Source organism: Scyliorhinus torazame, chromosome 10, assembly GCF_047496885.1.
Source record: "Scyliorhinus torazame isolate Kashiwa2021f chromosome 10, sScyTor2.1, whole genome shotgun sequence".
Classification (NCBI taxonomy): Eukaryota; Metazoa; Chordata; class Chondrichthyes; order Carcharhiniformes; family Scyliorhinidae; genus Scyliorhinus; species Scyliorhinus torazame.
Window position 1 is genome coordinate 67990476 of NC_092716.1, and position 16509 is coordinate 68006984.

At 41.6% G+C, this 16509-nt stretch overlaps 1 protein-coding gene across 2 annotated transcripts in view; it reads left to right on the top strand.

Annotated features, from left to right (window-relative positions):
* Positions 1–15449, top strand: part of nkd1 (NKD inhibitor of WNT signaling pathway 1) — a 115521-nt gene extending 100072 nt beyond the window's left edge. For both annotated transcript variants that reach the window (XM_072518228.1, XM_072518229.1), the window contains 4 exons: positions 6224–6371; positions 11518–11602; positions 11988–12118; positions 13793–15449. In XM_072518228.1, the coding sequence (XP_072374329.1) occupies positions 6224–6371; positions 11518–11602; positions 11988–12118; positions 13793–14382 (954 nt within the window). In that variant the 3' untranslated portion in view covers positions 14383–15449. The remainder of the gene's footprint in view (positions 1–6223; positions 6372–11517; positions 11603–11987; positions 12119–13792) is intronic.
* The last annotated feature ends 1060 nt before the right edge of the window (positions 15450–16509 follow it).

The following is a 16509-nucleotide window of genomic DNA, read 5'->3' on the forward strand; positions in this document are numbered from 1 at the left end:
CCAAGATGAGGTGCAGTGCCTTTTATTGTCAGCTCAGATATTGGAGGTCTCTTGTGGAGATCATGAATTGGCTTCAATTTGAATTTGAATTGTTTTTTGGAGCAAGCAATGAGATGGATTAACAAGTTTGCCTTATCCACTCTGCGCATTGGCTTTGTAACTTTAAGGATAAAAAGTTAACCAGTCTCTGTTACTCCAGGGTTTTCAATAGTTGTGTACAAATATATTATCAGGTCCATACATATACTAGCAGCCATGGCTTAAAACCACATATTCAAAAGGATTAATAAGAAACGGGCCACATTTTCCTGTCATTCTGATATTGCAGCTAAATCATGTTGCCATCATTTGTTCGGCAAGATCCTGTTTAACTTCATATGCACATGTTTCATAAAATGTTTTGTTTATTCTGTTTGAAAAGATCTGTTGAGACTCCACATGCAGATATTTAGAAAAAAAATTCCCACCATAACAACATTCCTGGTGCAACTGAAATAAATGGCAGTCTGACCCTGCCAGTGAATGACAATAGCATTAGGCTTGTCTTGAGGAGATTAAGCATCTCAGTAAAACTATCCCAGAAGGACTTGCATGCTTTATAGTGTTTGAATAGGAATTTCGCATGTAAAATATTAATAGACCTAAATATATGACTTCCAAAAAATCCACAAGGTTTTTTTTCATCTCCATCCTTACTGTACATGCAATTATCAAGGCTGCTTCCCACTCCACAGAACTGCTTACTATTATCAGTCTGGATCACTTTCAGCTGTACCTGGGAATCTTTCTCTGGGAGCCGAGTTAGAGTCACCCGAAATATTCCTGTTTTTCAGGTGTATGACAGTTCTTAGGCATCACAACGTCTTCCATTGTTAAAATTCTGTTCAGAAGCTTCAGTTCTACTTCGGCCTAACTTGAGCTGGAACTAGTGGCTTGAATAACAGGGTGGTGCAAAATTAAAGTCAGGCACATTAGCAGCGAAGTAATTGAGGTGGATGAATGATATCCATATTTCCAAGTAGTTCAGTCAGTGTAGGTAAAACAATGAAATAACATCTTTAAGGGAGCATACAGAGCTACTGTAAATTGCAAGAGATATCTTTCTTTATTATCGAATAACTAATTTGTTAAAGGAATTCTCAAAACTGTTTTGCAAAATTGTTTTTGACTGGTACATTGATGACATAGGCAGAATGGTTCAATGTTGACAAATTTCGAGGACATTATATTTAAAGAGGTGTTATCTTGATCACTTGGAAAGGATAGCAGTACAGTGCCATTTTGCTTTGCATTGACTTTCCATTGCAATTTATACAATAAGATCTTCATCATTACATCGTGGTGTTTGACAAATATGGAAAATAAAGGATTATAAACAGAAAATACTGAAAATGCATAGCAGGAAGTATCTGTGGTGCGAGAAACAGTTATTCTTTTTCAGGACGGGAGCCTTTCGTTAGACCTGGAAAGAACTTAATATTACCACCTCCACTCGACCCATCTTTAGTTTGCTTGCTTGTCCCATTACCATCTCCATTTGCATTGCACCATCAGCACTTTTGTCATTATTGGCGGAATTTTACCCAAGGTCAGGATCATATGGGAGCCCTGAGCCTGCACTTGCCAACAACAAGACTGGCTCTGTAATCTTCAGGGAGGTGACCACCTCGTTGGCTGCCACTAAGCTTGCGGTCCATTTAAGGACAACAGGCAGTCTCTCAATGCTGCAGGCCCATTCTGAAATTAACAAGATGGACAGGGAGCACTTTCATTGGATTGAAATCGGCCGTGATTGTGTTCTTTCATGCCTGAGGCCTTGTAGTGGGGTACGGAACCTCCAGTTACCATGAGTAGGCCATCTTCATTGATCTGTAAGCCTGGCTGGAGTGGTCTCCCTCTGCTGGTAGATATCTGGGGCGAGATTCTCCGACCCCCCGCATGGTCTCCACCATGGCGGAGGCATAAGAGACTCCCTCTACTGCGCATGCGCGGGAATGCCGTCAGCGGCCGCTAACGCTACCGCGCATGCGCCGCCCGGAGATGTCATTTCCGCGCCAGCTGGCGGGGCACCAAAGGCCTTTTCCGCCAGCTGGCGGGGCGGAAATTCATCCGGCGCCGACCTAGCCCCTCAAGGTTGGGGCTCGGCCCCCAAAGATGCGGAGCATTACGCACCTTTGGGGCGGCGCGATGCCCGTCTGATTTGCGCCGTTTTGGGCGCCAGTCGGCGGACATCGTGCCGTTTCCGGAGAATTTTGCCCCTGGTATCTACAAGATAGATGGGAAAGTATATTGTGAAGAGGAGGTAAGGAGGCTCCAAAAGGACAAAGGACAGCGATTAAGTGAGTTGTAAAACTCTGGCAAATGGAGTATGATTTGGGCAAATGTGAAATTGTCATTTTGGCAGGAAGGGTAAAAAATAAGCATATTATCTAAATGGTGAGAGGAGGTGCAGAGGGATCTGGGTGTCCTAGTGCATGAATTACAAAAGGCTAGTATACAGGTACAGCAAGTAATTAGGAAAGCTAATAGAATGTCATTGTTTATTGTCAGGGGAATTGAATACAAAAATAGGGAGGCTATGCTTCAGTTGCACAGATCATTGGTAAGACCACATCTGAAGTATTGTGTACAGTATTGGCCTCCTTATTTAAAGGAATATGTAAATGCATTAGAAGCAGTTCAGAGAAGGTTTACAAAACTAATACCAGGAATGTGTGGGTTGTCTTATGTGGAAAGTTTGGCGAGGTTAGGTCTGTATGCACCGTTTGGAAGAGTAAAGGGTGACTTGATTGAAACCTTTAGGATTCTGAGGAGCATTGACAGGGTGGATGTGGAGAGAATATTTCCTCTTGTCAGAGAATCTAGAACTAAGGGTGATTGTTTTTTTAAAAAAGGGGTCGCTCATTTAAGACCGAGATGAGGAGAAATGTTTTCTCTCTGAGGGTCGTGAGTCTCTGGAACTCTCTTTCCCGAAAGGCAGTGGAAGCAGAGCCTGTGAATATTTTTAAGGCAGAACTAAATAGATTTGTCATGAACAAGGGGGTGAAATGTTATCAGGGGTAGGCAGGAATGTGGGGCTATAGTTGCAAACCGATCAGCCATGATCTTACTGAATTCGTATGTATGTACGTATGATGGCAACATGCTAAGGAGGCTGAAAAAATGTCCCTAATGGGGTCTCCGTCACCTTTGTGATGCAGGCAGCCTATCCCCTTCCAACCCCATTACTGGGAAACTTCCTCAAAGGTGCAAATGTGTAGGGGAATCATCCTAATGCAGAAATCCCTATTTTCCCAGCAACTGTTTCCTATCCTGTTCTTCACAGCATTAGGGAAAGACCTGCCCTTAATATTTTCTGTCTACTGCCCTATCACAGACCTTTGCGTTTGCTCTTCCCCTACTCTAGTCTCTGCACTTGCTTAAAACCTGTTACGTCTCTAAACTGTTTTCAGTTCTGATATAAAGGTTCTAAATGAGAAGGGTTGACTGTTGCCCCTCTCCACAGCGACTGCCTGACGGGCTGGGCATTTCCAGCATTTTCTTTTCTATTTCGGACTTCTCTAGCATCTGAAATAGTTTGCTTTTGCATGGAGAATTAAGGTTTGTTACACACTTTCTTTTCATTTAAGACAATTGACTTTATAACTGCAAATTTATCCAAATTATTGGTTTCCTTTTAAACAATACTCATTTGCTAAACTGGGATGCACGAGGAACACTGCAAAGATTAACCTCCTAGAAGAATAATTAGGAAAGAATATCCATGTGGAATATATTTTTAAATAAATATTGATAAATATTGATAGAGACTAATTTTACCAAGTCTTAATTAAAAGCGTTTTACAATGCTTTGTGCAGAGATAAATTACCAGGCTTTGTGGATTTGAAAAATACCAGGTAATCTCAGTCGGTGCTACTCTTTATTTCAGAGGCTTTTTAAAGGCCTAACTGATTTTGTTCTCATGGTCTTTTGAGAACCATTAGTTCTGCTGTAATTACCTTCACAGGGACCTCGGTTTAAGAGTGGAAATCAAAATTATTAAATCTAATTCTGTTTGATCCACAAAGTTTTACTGTGTTTCTTAAAAATGATTCAAATCTTTTGCTTGTGAAAATTGCTTGGTAGTTTGCATCTGACTTTGGTGTAATTTGTAGTGCCGTTAAAAAGCTTGTAAATGAAAATAAAGTAAAGGCAGGGGAAGCTTTGCATTTGTGCTTTTGATGCATTCTTAAATCTAAAACTGATACTGTGCGAAAAGTGCATTGAAGCAATTGCCTGCCTGAGAGCCTCGCTCCATTTCCTTGGTAGAAAGTTGCTATGACTAAATATGAATTCTGCTTTTCTCAAGTTTTGTGACAATAGACTATTATAGAAGGGTGAAGGAATAGTTTCAGCAGCATTGTCATGGTGTTTTCTGCATTTAAAAAGTATAACTTTCTGAATGCAAACCTTTTTTTTTTCAATCATATTCATGGCTGGTGGGTTGTTTGCACAGTGCTGCGATAAGGTGTAGGGATGTAAAAGTAGGCATTAATATGGATCAAATAGCACTCACTCTAGTGCTTTGCATGAGTCTCTTAACACCTACTATTAGCAACAGCACTTTGTGACTGATGTAGTGTTGTCAGCACCATACTGCCAATCTCTTATACTTGATCATTGAAATGAATATTTACTTGCAGACCTTTTACCCTGGTTGGAAGTCAGTAATATAAAAGTTTTGCATTAATTAAATTCAATTTGGGAGGATATGAGCTCCAGTGCTGTGAGACCAGTTGTCTCCAACCTATAAGTGGATATTTCAGTAATTTTATGAAATGTAATTTGCTGCACTTATTTCTGTCACAGAATTGGTATGGTGCAGATGGAGGCCATTTGGTCCATCAGGTTCTCCAAATTTACATAATGACTTAGTGCCATTCCCCTGTCTTCTTCGTACCCCTGCACATTGTTTCTACTCAAGTAATCATCCAATGCCCTCTTGAATGCCTCGATTGAATTCCTCCAGGGAGTGCACGCTAGACCTGAACCACTCGTTGTGTGAAAAAGTTTTTCCTCCCATCACATTTGCTTCTTTTGCAAATCATTTTAAATCTGTTGAGCTGTCGTTCTTGAATATTTTACGAGCGGGGAGAGTTTCTCAGTATCTACTCTGCCCAGCTCCCTCCTGATTTTGAACATCTCTATCAAATCTCCTTTCAGCCGCCTTCTCTCCAAAGAGAACAGTCCCAACCTCGCCAATTTGTATAACTGAAGTTCCACTTTGCCCTGCAGAACTTAAATTTTTAATTGGCAGCACTTAAAGGCTATAAGATCTTGTGCTGATTTTGCCTAATCCAGTATATCCATTGACATATTTCCCCTTTTCCCATCTTCCTCTTTTTCTTCATGCTGGTTATGGCGCCACAGGTGAAATAGCATTCCTATCCAACACCTAGTTGTTCTCTTGTAAAATTAGTCCTTGCACATTCTGGCATTGCAGGCGATCTTGACCCTATCCTCACTCAGGGTAAAAATTCCTCTGGTTGTTTTGCGCAGCGATATAATAAATGTTTTGAAAATAACTACCCTGACCGTTTCTAACAGGCTTGTGATCTCACTACATTTAGTTACTAGAGCAATTCTTGCCTTATACTTTGTGCTGCTATCCTTTGCCACGCAACCTCATTGGACTGCATCTGCATAGTTTCATTCCTACCACATCACACATAGCCAGTGCCACTCCAGCGATGGATTTCCATTTCTTTTTACATTAAAATTGCTGTGGTCCAACTTTGTCGTTGGTATGAATAAGATGTACTTTCAACAAAACTCTTTTTGACTGATGATGTTGTATGAAACAAATTTATGTAATTTGAGTTCATAGTTAATGTTGGCCTTTAATTGACAGTATCATTTCAAAGGCTAGAAAGATGGAAAGCGGGAATGTTGGCGTCATCAGTTAAGGGTTCCTGTTCTGAGATTGAAGTCATCCTATCATGTTATTTTGATAGGTTTCACCATATTTAAACCAACATTTTTCTCATCTGTCTGCAATAGTGCATGTGAGCATAATTCCTCATATTTTCTACTGTGTGTTTAATTTTAACATTCATAAATGGGCTGTTCCTGAAGCTATAAAAACCCACGACTCAAGAATTCGGTTCATAAAAAATAGCTGCACTTTGGGCAGCCTCTTTGTTGATAGATTACTACACCACTTTTGTTTTGATACTTTTGCAGGATATCACTAGTCTTCTGCACACCATCTATGAGGTGGTAGATGCGTCTGTGAACCACTCACCAAGTACCAGTAAAACACTGCGGGTAAAGCTAACGGTGACGCCTGATGCAAGCCAAAAAAAGAAAGGCAATCACACAGGCCAAACCGGTAAGCAAAGTCTATCAGCATGTATTTGCAAATGAAGGTTTGTGTAATATTGAGTTCTCGGTGCTTTCTGTTAAGAGTTAATTTAACTAGAATAAATTTGTAAAGAATACATTTTGAACTAGCCAGTTGTAAAGAATCTTCATAAAGATTCAGATTTTGGGGGTGCATTCATAGAATCATAGAATTTACAGTGCAGAAGGAGGCCATTCGGCTCATCAAATCTGCACTGGCCCTTGGAAAGAGCATCCCACGCCTCCACCCTAGCCCGTAACCCCACCTAACCTAAGAGTAATTTATCGTGGCCAATCCACCTAACCTGCACATCTTTGGACAGTGGGAGGAAACTGGAGCACCCGGAGGAAACTCACGCAGACATGGGGAGAACGTGCAGACTCCGCACAGACAGTGATCCAAGCCGGGAATCGAACCTGGGACCCTGGAGCTGTGAAGCAACTATACTAACCACTGTGCTACCCTGCCGCCCAAATCAAAAATGAGGGTTCTGATATTTCTTCCCCCTGATCTTTTAAAAGCCTTCAAAGTGGACGACTGAAAAATGTATACAATTAAATTAAGTGGTAAAAGGTAGGGCATTAAATTGGATATGCCCAAAAAACCGGTACGAGGAATCGCTGTTTGTGATTAACCAATGTCCATTCAGTATGATGCATGCAATATGCCAACCTATCCAATCATTGGAATGATATTGCATGCAGCCAGCGTTAACTGTACCATTCATTGACTGGACACATCAGCAGAGATCCCAAAACAATAAGTTCCAAGTGCCACTTTAAGTTCACTTACACCGCAGGGGAGGTGGATTGTGGCTGGAGCAGGTGCTGGTAGTCATGCAAGAAATTAATCTGACCTGGTAAAACTGTGAAGAATAAAATAACCAAGAGCGAAAGAGGCTCCAAGGATTTTGGAAGCTGCACTGAGCCTTGGCAGAGGAGGTGGAATGTAGAAGAATTGTCCTGTATCCACAGCAAGGGTGGTGGTTGGGTGTAGCTGGGACGCGCACACACTCTTGGAAGACGGTGACAGCAGGTAGCCATGAAGGTCATTGCCCGAATGTAGTGCTGCAAGAAGCACAATGACATCAAACATGTGGTCAAGGCCAGTGATGCATTTTCAAATGCCATACCCTACCCACAGACACTGCTCAAAGCACCACCATTCACATACCAACAATCCATATCAGTTGGGATTCATACCTAACATCCCAGTGCTTCAGCTCACTCTTACAAAACACTGTTGCAAACCTCAGACACCCACCTCGCAGCTTCCTCATACTGCCAGCTATTTAAAGGTAACTGTCACATCACTGAACAGGTTGCCCAACACTTTGTGACACACTCTCCCTTTCTGAACAAGGTGATGAATAGTGAATTGTAGGTACTGGTATCACACTTGGATGAGATCTTTACAGACAGTCTGGGTAGAAGGGAGCCGTCTAAGTTCCCTATTACTTTTCCTCCTTACACTCCTGCTCCTCAGCTACTCACCATGTAGCTGGTGGCAAGGGCTGTCCCTTTATGATTGTGTAACATGAAGCAGAGCACCATGAGTTTCAGCATCTTTTCTGTGAGGTGCTACAGTGCTCCTCCAGGGCACTCCAGTCAGCTGAAGAATTGTTTCAGCACACCACTAACCTACTCTACAATGTTTTCTGTGGCAGCATGACTTTTATTGTTTGCATACTGACACATCTGTATGATTTGCTCAATGGGATCATGAGCCAGGTCATCAATGGACAGTCTTTGTCACCTAGTGACATTTTAAGTTGCCATGGTGGCACAAATGCAGCTGGCCCAGTCAACAGAATGAAGAGCTAGGATAATAGCTGTATGCTGAGTGAGTGAAATCCCATTTGGTTCCAGTACAAGACCAGAGTTGATACGGCATCTTCAAAGTGGCATGCCTGTAGTCAATGACACCTTAAACCATGAGGAGGCCTACAGCTGGAGTGAGGCTAGGTGCTTGCATTCCCCTGCTTGTCTCTGGCAAGAGAGAGAGAATGAAATGTGTTTAGCTCCAATGTCCCCTCTGATCTTATTTTGGAATATGTGGATGATTCATTTAAGTGTGCATTCTTTTTTTTGATGGAAACTATTGGGTTGTTGCACAGCCTGCAGGGAACATTGTTTAGCTTCCTTTGAATAGGGAGCCTCTTACAATGGAAACAAAACTCAAGCTGTTGTAAATATCTTCAGATCCAGCCTGCAAGGGGCCAGACCCATAAACGTTTATTGCCACAATCACTTTCACAGCCACTGGCAATGGAATGTTTGCCCTGCTCCGACATCTGATTGAATACTTCAGTGAGGGCGTACCTACTAAGGTGAAAATGCCTCTCACATTGTTCCTTGCTCCAATTAGGAGAATTTCTTCCTGAACTCCCTGGACAGATATGGGGCAGAATTTTCCCCAAAACGGCAAAACATTCAGGTTCTGACTGAAAACCGGCATAGGTTTACCATTGAGATCGTCCCACACATTGCCATTTTGTTTAAAAGGGGGAAGGGTTTTGCATCGTCATTTTGAGGGGCAGATCCTAAATACGGCAGCAAGTCTGGCTGCACAGATCTCAACCTGATTAAAGACGCCTCCCTCCCCCGATCATTGCCAGCATCCCACCCCCCCAATTGCCGGCATTGCACCTTGGGGCATCACACATCTCTTCTCCTCCTCCCCCCCCCCCCCCCCCCCTTCAAGTCTCTGGGGCAACAACATTGATCCTTTTAAACAGCATTGGTGGGCAGTACTTACTGTTGGATGCATGCTTAGCTGTGCTAGGAGAGGAAACTAACTGGAGCATTGAGCTCCAAAATGGGACCATTAACATTAAGTCAATGCTCTACACTAATTGGTGTCATGATCTGTCTGCTCTGCACACTTTTGGCAAATGTTCTCTGCAAGTATGCAAATGCCTTCAGCAATGTGGCATGGGGCACGATTCTCTCCACGTATGCGTGCACAAATGGTGGATGCTACTTTGGAGCACCAAGAATGCGCGAAGCACCCAAAAAGGGTAGCTCATGAGACCAATTTCTTATGGATAATTCAGAACTTTAAAGATTGGAAAAGAATTTGCAAGTGACATTGATAAGAGAAGCGAGCTTTCGTTCCTCGTGCTTGCAAAATAAGCACGATACTGTTTTAAAGAAGTGTAGTGCCTTACAGAAAATAATGAATAAGATAAAATACTAGACGAGAAAGCTTATGGGTTTTTTGCAGGTTTTAAATTAGAAGAACTTCCTTTTCAGTGATTGAAAAGAGCGCATGTATTTGAATTTGTCGAAGAAATCAGAGATTGTGAGCAAAGTGGTCACTTTTTTAAGAACAACACAAAACCCTTGATTATTTGCAGGAGAACAGGCCCAGATGGAATGTATCCGGAAGTACTTAAGGAAATGAGATTGGAAGTAAGGGCAGTCGAGGTTATTCTTTTGAAGCTCATTAGTGCAGCAGTAGTACCAAATGATCAGAAAATAGCTTATGTTCCAGTTTTTTTGGGAAAAAGTCACAAATCTGATCCCTGGATTTATAGGCCTATCGGCATGGTAGAAAAAGCACTGGAGTTTATTTTAAGGGAAGTAATTAAATATACTTAAGTAACAGCAATGGTCCCAAGCCAATGAATACCAGGTTATGAACAAATTTATTTAAAAATCCTTTGAAGACAACTGAATTGATTTGAAAGGAAGTACCCAATACAATGTAATGTAATGGATATTTTGATATCTAAATTTTTGAAAAGGAGGTAGTAAATCCTTTTAGAGCCTTGAAGTCACAATGGATAAAAATGACGAATCAAGAAATGTATGATGTGACCAAACATTGAAACTGTTAAGCAATGCATGGCAACAGTTGCAATGCCAAATAAATGTAGTGTATACAGTTATATCTAAGGCCACAGAAGTGAGACAAGCACACTACCCAGCTTTATTATGTTTAGGTGAAGTATTGTGTACAGTTAGGGTTTATATAATTGTGAAATGATATGAGAGTAGAAGGAGTTGAGAAAGTGAAAGAAGACTTCCATTTATATAGTGACACACCACATTTTCAGAATATCTCCAATCACCCAATATCCATCTGATCAGTTTTTAAGTGTAAGTGAATGTATTAACCAATTGCACACAGCAGATCTGTTCAGTTGCAAATGAAATTAATGACTGCTTGATCTGTTTGTGGCCAGCCAGATGAGGCTTGGTTAATGTCTCTTCCAAAAGGAGGCATATCTTAACAATCTGGCATTCCCACCATATTGCAATGGAGTGTCAGCCAAGACTTTCTGCTCTTGCTACTGGCTTAGATGTGAAAGTGCTACTAATTGAGCAAAACTGGCAGCTGTGGCTTTAGTTCATTCAATCAGAGTCAATAGGGGCTAAGCTTAAAGATTAAAATCTTTACCATGGGCAGCATGGTAGCATAGTGGTTAGTACTGTTGCTTCACAGCTCCAGGGTCCCAGGTTTTGATTCCCGGCTTGGGTCACTGTTTGTGTGGAGTCCACGTATTCTCCGTGTCTGCGTGGGTTTCCTCCGGGTGCTCCAGTATCCTCCCACATGTCCCGAAAGACGTGCTGTTAGGTAATTTGGACATTCTGAATTCTCCCACTGTGTACCCAAACAAGTGCCGGCCGGAATGTGGCGACTAGGGGCTTTTCACAGTAACTTCATTGCAGTGTTAATGTAAGCTTACTTGTGACAATAAAGATTATTCTTAAAAAAAAATAACTTGAGACTTTATCAGGAAGAGTAAATCAATCCTACTGTGGAATTATTGAATACACTGGCACTTAGCAGGTAAAAATCAACTCGGTTGAATTATTCAAAATGGAACCGGGTTAATTCAACAAGGAGATTTGAGATTGAGGCTACCCCCGTCCCTTACCACTGAATAAAGCTCTGGCCTGCAAACACCACCAACACAGTGGGCTGATTAAAATCTACAATATGGAGGGCTGCTTTGGAATGACTGGTACACATTCAGGGCCTGCTGCTAGAAGTCACTGTTGCACCCTCCAGTCAATATTTCTGATTTTAGCTTTGACTTTTCATGCTTGTAAATATTTGGTAACCGTAAAGATCTTGCACTCCGAATTGAAAGAGCTAATGCCTTCAATTTCCCACTCCATTTTAGATGTGAACAATTCATGGCAAAAAGCTGAAAATAAATGTGTGGAGGAGTCGAAGAATATGGAGAAGAAAGTCCGTGCTACCCTTAGGTAAGAAACGGGCTGATGCTCCTTTCAAGCTGTAAATGCCACTGACATTTATACCGCACCCTGTGATTATCATCTAATAATGATTAAGTTCAATCATTTTTTTAATATGTTGAAATTCAACAATGTTAATTTATATAGAAATATTCCAACAATTAAAATCAAGGTGTGCCAATGTTTCACAATTTGTTTGGATTAACTTAAATAAGATTAATTTAAAGATTATAAAAAATTTAATATGTATGTTGGATTTCATATAAAACCTATTAATGCCATATTTTGATTTGGTGCAAAAAATTGAGATGTATGCATACAAAAACCAGTAGAACTTCATCTAGATTAAGACTTCTGTGGAATGAGTGTACAGCAACAAGCTACTCTTTTTCAGGCGTCAAAACAGTGACCAGCATCCCCAGCAGATAAACTGCCATCGCCACTGTGTGGATGAGAATATAGAAAGGAGAAACCACTATCTTGACCTGGCAGGGATAGAAAACTACACCTCAAAGTTTGGACCAGGTACAAGGATCTATATTGGTACAGATCAAAAAAAACTGGCAATTTTTTGTTTTTTGCAGGTGCTACTGTACATGGTCATTCTTATTTCTATGCTTTTGCATTAATTGCCTCTCCTTAAATATCTCCTTACCTCTTCTATCTTGAAAGACAGTAAATGATATTGAGGTATAGCTCCATAGGCATTTTCAGAGTTGATTTCAAGAAGTACTTGTCATGCAAAGAGTCAATATTTGGAATAGTCTTCTAGTTAGAGCAGTGGAAGTAAAAACTCCAGATTGCTTCCAATGTGAAGGAAAATGTGACTTAATTTATTATAAGGTGCAGTGCATTGATTGATCTCCATTGAAGGTCTGCTCCCTTTCAAGGGCCTGACTGCATTGTTAGCTGTTTTTGTGACTGCATCCCAGGTCTCATACTCTGGCCTGGCACAATGTCGGACTGACGAGCAAGGGAAAGAATGGCTGTGGTGAGTCCTGGAGGAAGCAATCTATATCTTCTCTGTCAGTATCTATATCATGACCTATTGATCAATCAATCTGCCTGACCCAGTGAGGTCCAGAGGTCAAACAGGATTGGATGGGACTCGCTGCACAACCATTTCTCGAACTCATTTCGGACAAACTAATAGGAGACACTTTACAGGACAAGGGAAATACTGGAAGATGTGTATGTTGGGGTTATTATGTACACCTCCCAGAAACTGAGCAACATTGGGCACGAGTTACTGCCCGTGCCCCACCGGAATCAGGACGGGACATGGCCGGTAGATCCCGCCAGATGCCTCTCCTGGGATTCCTGATGGTCATTATGCCTCACAAGACCTAACCAGATTTTGCGAGATGTTGCAATTTGGATCCCGCCCACAATGGGAGACTTGCATAATTAAGTGAGTTTAAAAGCCCACTTAACTATGTTTATGCCAGAGCGAACGGCCAACCGGGCATCTACCGACCTTGCCAAGGAGACCCCAGCCGAGTGTTGTTTAGCAGTGGTACCCGTTTTGGAACGGCACCTGGGGAATCTCTTGTGTGGTCGGCCTCTGGGTAGGGTGGTACCCTGGTATTGCTGGTGCCATCCAAATATCTTGGGTGGCATTCCAGGGTGTGCAGGTGGCACATCCAAGCTGGCAGTACCATGGTGCCAAGCTGGCCTTTTGCCCATGCTGGGGATCAGGCCCAGGGGTGCCCTGCCCATGCGAGGTGGGGCACCAGGTGCCTGAGGATCCCTTTATAGAGGTCCGGGGGTCGCATCGGAGGATTCAAGAAATAAAGACAACATTTAAAAATGATGCCCCGATCTCTTCCTGTACTGAGGAGCTCCGCTTGCTTGAGCCCCTCAGTACCGGAAATTAAGTTTTAAGTGTGGCTTTTGGGGGGGGGGGCGTTCCTCGTCAGGGGTCGAAATAGCAACAAAGTGTCGTTAGATAGCGTTATAAGTGCCAGGAACGACCCAGCTAATACCACCCAGAATGGACTCTGATTTTTTAAAAATTAAATCATACTCATTTACTGGAATATCTGGAGCAAACTATATCAAAAAACACTAAAGGTGGGACAAGCAACAAATTGAAAAGAGGGCCTTGGCATTTGGGACCTAAGATCGTAAGTTCTTAAAACTCACTCTCTGTAGAAAAACCCTCTTTAATTTGTCTCATGCATGTGTTTTATCCCACAGGTTCACCTCCAGTGGCTTCGAGAAAGGAAAATCATGTGAAAGTTTCTCATCATGCCAGATCCCATTCCCATGATCCGGAGATCATGCACAGTCACCACAGGAGATATCAAACTATGGATCCAGGACATAGTCATCTTAACCATTCTTCATACAGCAGAATGATTGAATTACAGCAAAGACTACGCAATCAGGACACCAGCAAGCACTTAGTTAAATCACCCAAAACCCTGAGCAAAAATGTGATGGCTTCAGTCCCAGCAGGAAAGGTTGGCAAGAGCAAGCCTTCACAGAGTCCCTACATGCCAATGACCTCCACTCCTGTGGTAGTCAGCCCAAATATTCCATATCGTCCCATGCAGCTTGGTCAACAGCATCAGCAGAGTCATAAGAAACACAAGCAAAGGTCTAAGGACAACCATCAAATATATAAAGCCTTCCAGCCCCCTTCAAGAGTAGTCGAGCAAGAGCATGTGAGGGATTTGCCATCGCTTATGCTATATGAAGGCCATGTTGGTCGGATTGTTCAAAGACATGAACATCATCACCACCATGAACATCATCACCACTACCATCACTTCTACCAGACATGAGCAAAAAAGACCCGGGTATTCTAGAAGAAATTAAAACCACATTATCCAATTTGAAGGGGTGATTTCCGACTGGATTTTGTGACCTTGTGACTAGACAGTATTGCTGATATTAATTATAAGATGTTGAGTTCATTACTTTGACAATGAATAATAATGACATGAAGTGAAACTAAAAGACTTTTGAACAGCTGGCTACCTCTAGTGTTAATTCAGATTTTATTTTCTTTAACCTATAAAATGTGCCACAGGGGTTTTTTCTGTTCTGCATACTTGTGTAACCTTTTTGTGTTGTCCAGAGTATCATTTATGTTTCTGTAATTGAATTATTTTCTGTATTAAGATTTGCGTTACCCACGTTTTGCCAACTCTACAGTGGTTATAATACTGTAGTTTTAATTCTTCCTTCTGGAGTCAATTTTTTTCTACCTTTTGAGAGGAAGACTAAAGGAAAGATACGCTGCTAAGTGTTCTGAAAGATTTGTGCCATTATCAGTGCGGTTTTTTTCTTCTTAGTTTATTTGGTTTTAATTCAGTTCTTTCTGGTGAAAAGGTTGTTGATTTCAATGTTTTGTTACTGAACACGCATTTGAGTTCTTTTGGAATATCCCAACTGAGTGGCATGTCTCTCGGTTAATCATATTCTGACATGCATACATATGTGAAGTGAATTGATTCGACAAAACTGTGCACATAATTTTCAAAACCTCCCGACACTCAATTAGTGCATTGTATTGCAGATCAGATGCTTACAATCTAAACTTCTTGGGTGAAATCACTCATGTGCATTTGAGAAATGTGCAGAGTGCGAAGTTTAAGAATGTGCACATATGCAATTAAACCCAATATTATAGCACTCAAAGTTTTGCCACTCCTTTCCCACCAACTGGAGAAACCTGAGGTTACCGTACCAATTGATTCTGCCATGGGACTGAGTGACACAGAGGGCTGGATTAACCGGTCCTCCAGCCACGTGTTTGGCTGGCGGACGGATTCTATACTCCCACTGCTTTTCATTGGGATTCCCCCATTGAAGACACTACATGTTGGTGGGAAGCCCACGGGGATTGGGGGTGGGGTTGGGGGGGGGGGGCGGGGGGGGGGGGGCGGGGGGTGCGCTGCCCGTGGGAAAATAGAATCCCAACAGCTGGAGAATTCCAGCCAGAAGGTGCAATGCTCTACACATTTCAGAGAGGTTGTCAAGTATATATTCTATCTCAGGTGCATTTTCTTTTAAAACTGTGGTTTGAGTTTATTTTTTTGAAATAAGAGTCTCTTCCGAAAGGAATGACAGTGGACTTCTTCACGAATGGTACACAGGGAAGATGGGACATAACTTGGTGCAACCAACTCCATTTTTGAAGTAGTGTCTCAATCTTATTGAAATAACATCGGAGTTAATCAATGAAGATACCTCACCTATGATGGTGACATGCAGGATCCTGTTGGGAGTTAGTTGTGGTGCGTCTTTTGCACAAATGGAAGAAGGCCTGGAATGAGTGAGATATCCTGTTTATTCTGTGGCCAGCATCTTAAACTCTACTGCAGAGGAATTCTAAAATACTACATACTGCTGCTGACTATTAAGTGTTCAGCCCCTTTCACACAGCAATAAATGTGTCACTGTAAAACATTGTTTTTACTCCAGGGAAAGATCAGTAATAAACTTCAGTGGTTATATTCAGATAGGGAACGTGTTACCAGAGACACATTTGATCAGTATTTTGGGTTGGCCTTTAACTCAGTAAAATTTACCAAATTTCTACTGGTGGTTTGCACTTCGATTTTAAAACTGTACTCTTTCAATTGTTACAACAAATTAAATGAAATGAAAATCGCTTATTGTCACAAGTAGGCTTCAATGAAGTTAGAATGATCTTTCTTGTATTAATCAGTATAATAAGCTCAGAACTCACTGCTTTCCAATCAGTTTTCAGTGTCTTTCTTTTCACAAATAAATAGTATTCAGTTCATGGCCAAAGTTCTTGAGCTGGACTACTAACATGGTACATTATTAAAATCTCCCCAGTCTGGCAATGCGAGTGATATGGCGAGACCAGTTACCTTGAAGCAGACAACACATGTTCCTGTGCATTCTGTAAACAATGTGCCAGCTCTAGCTTATTTATT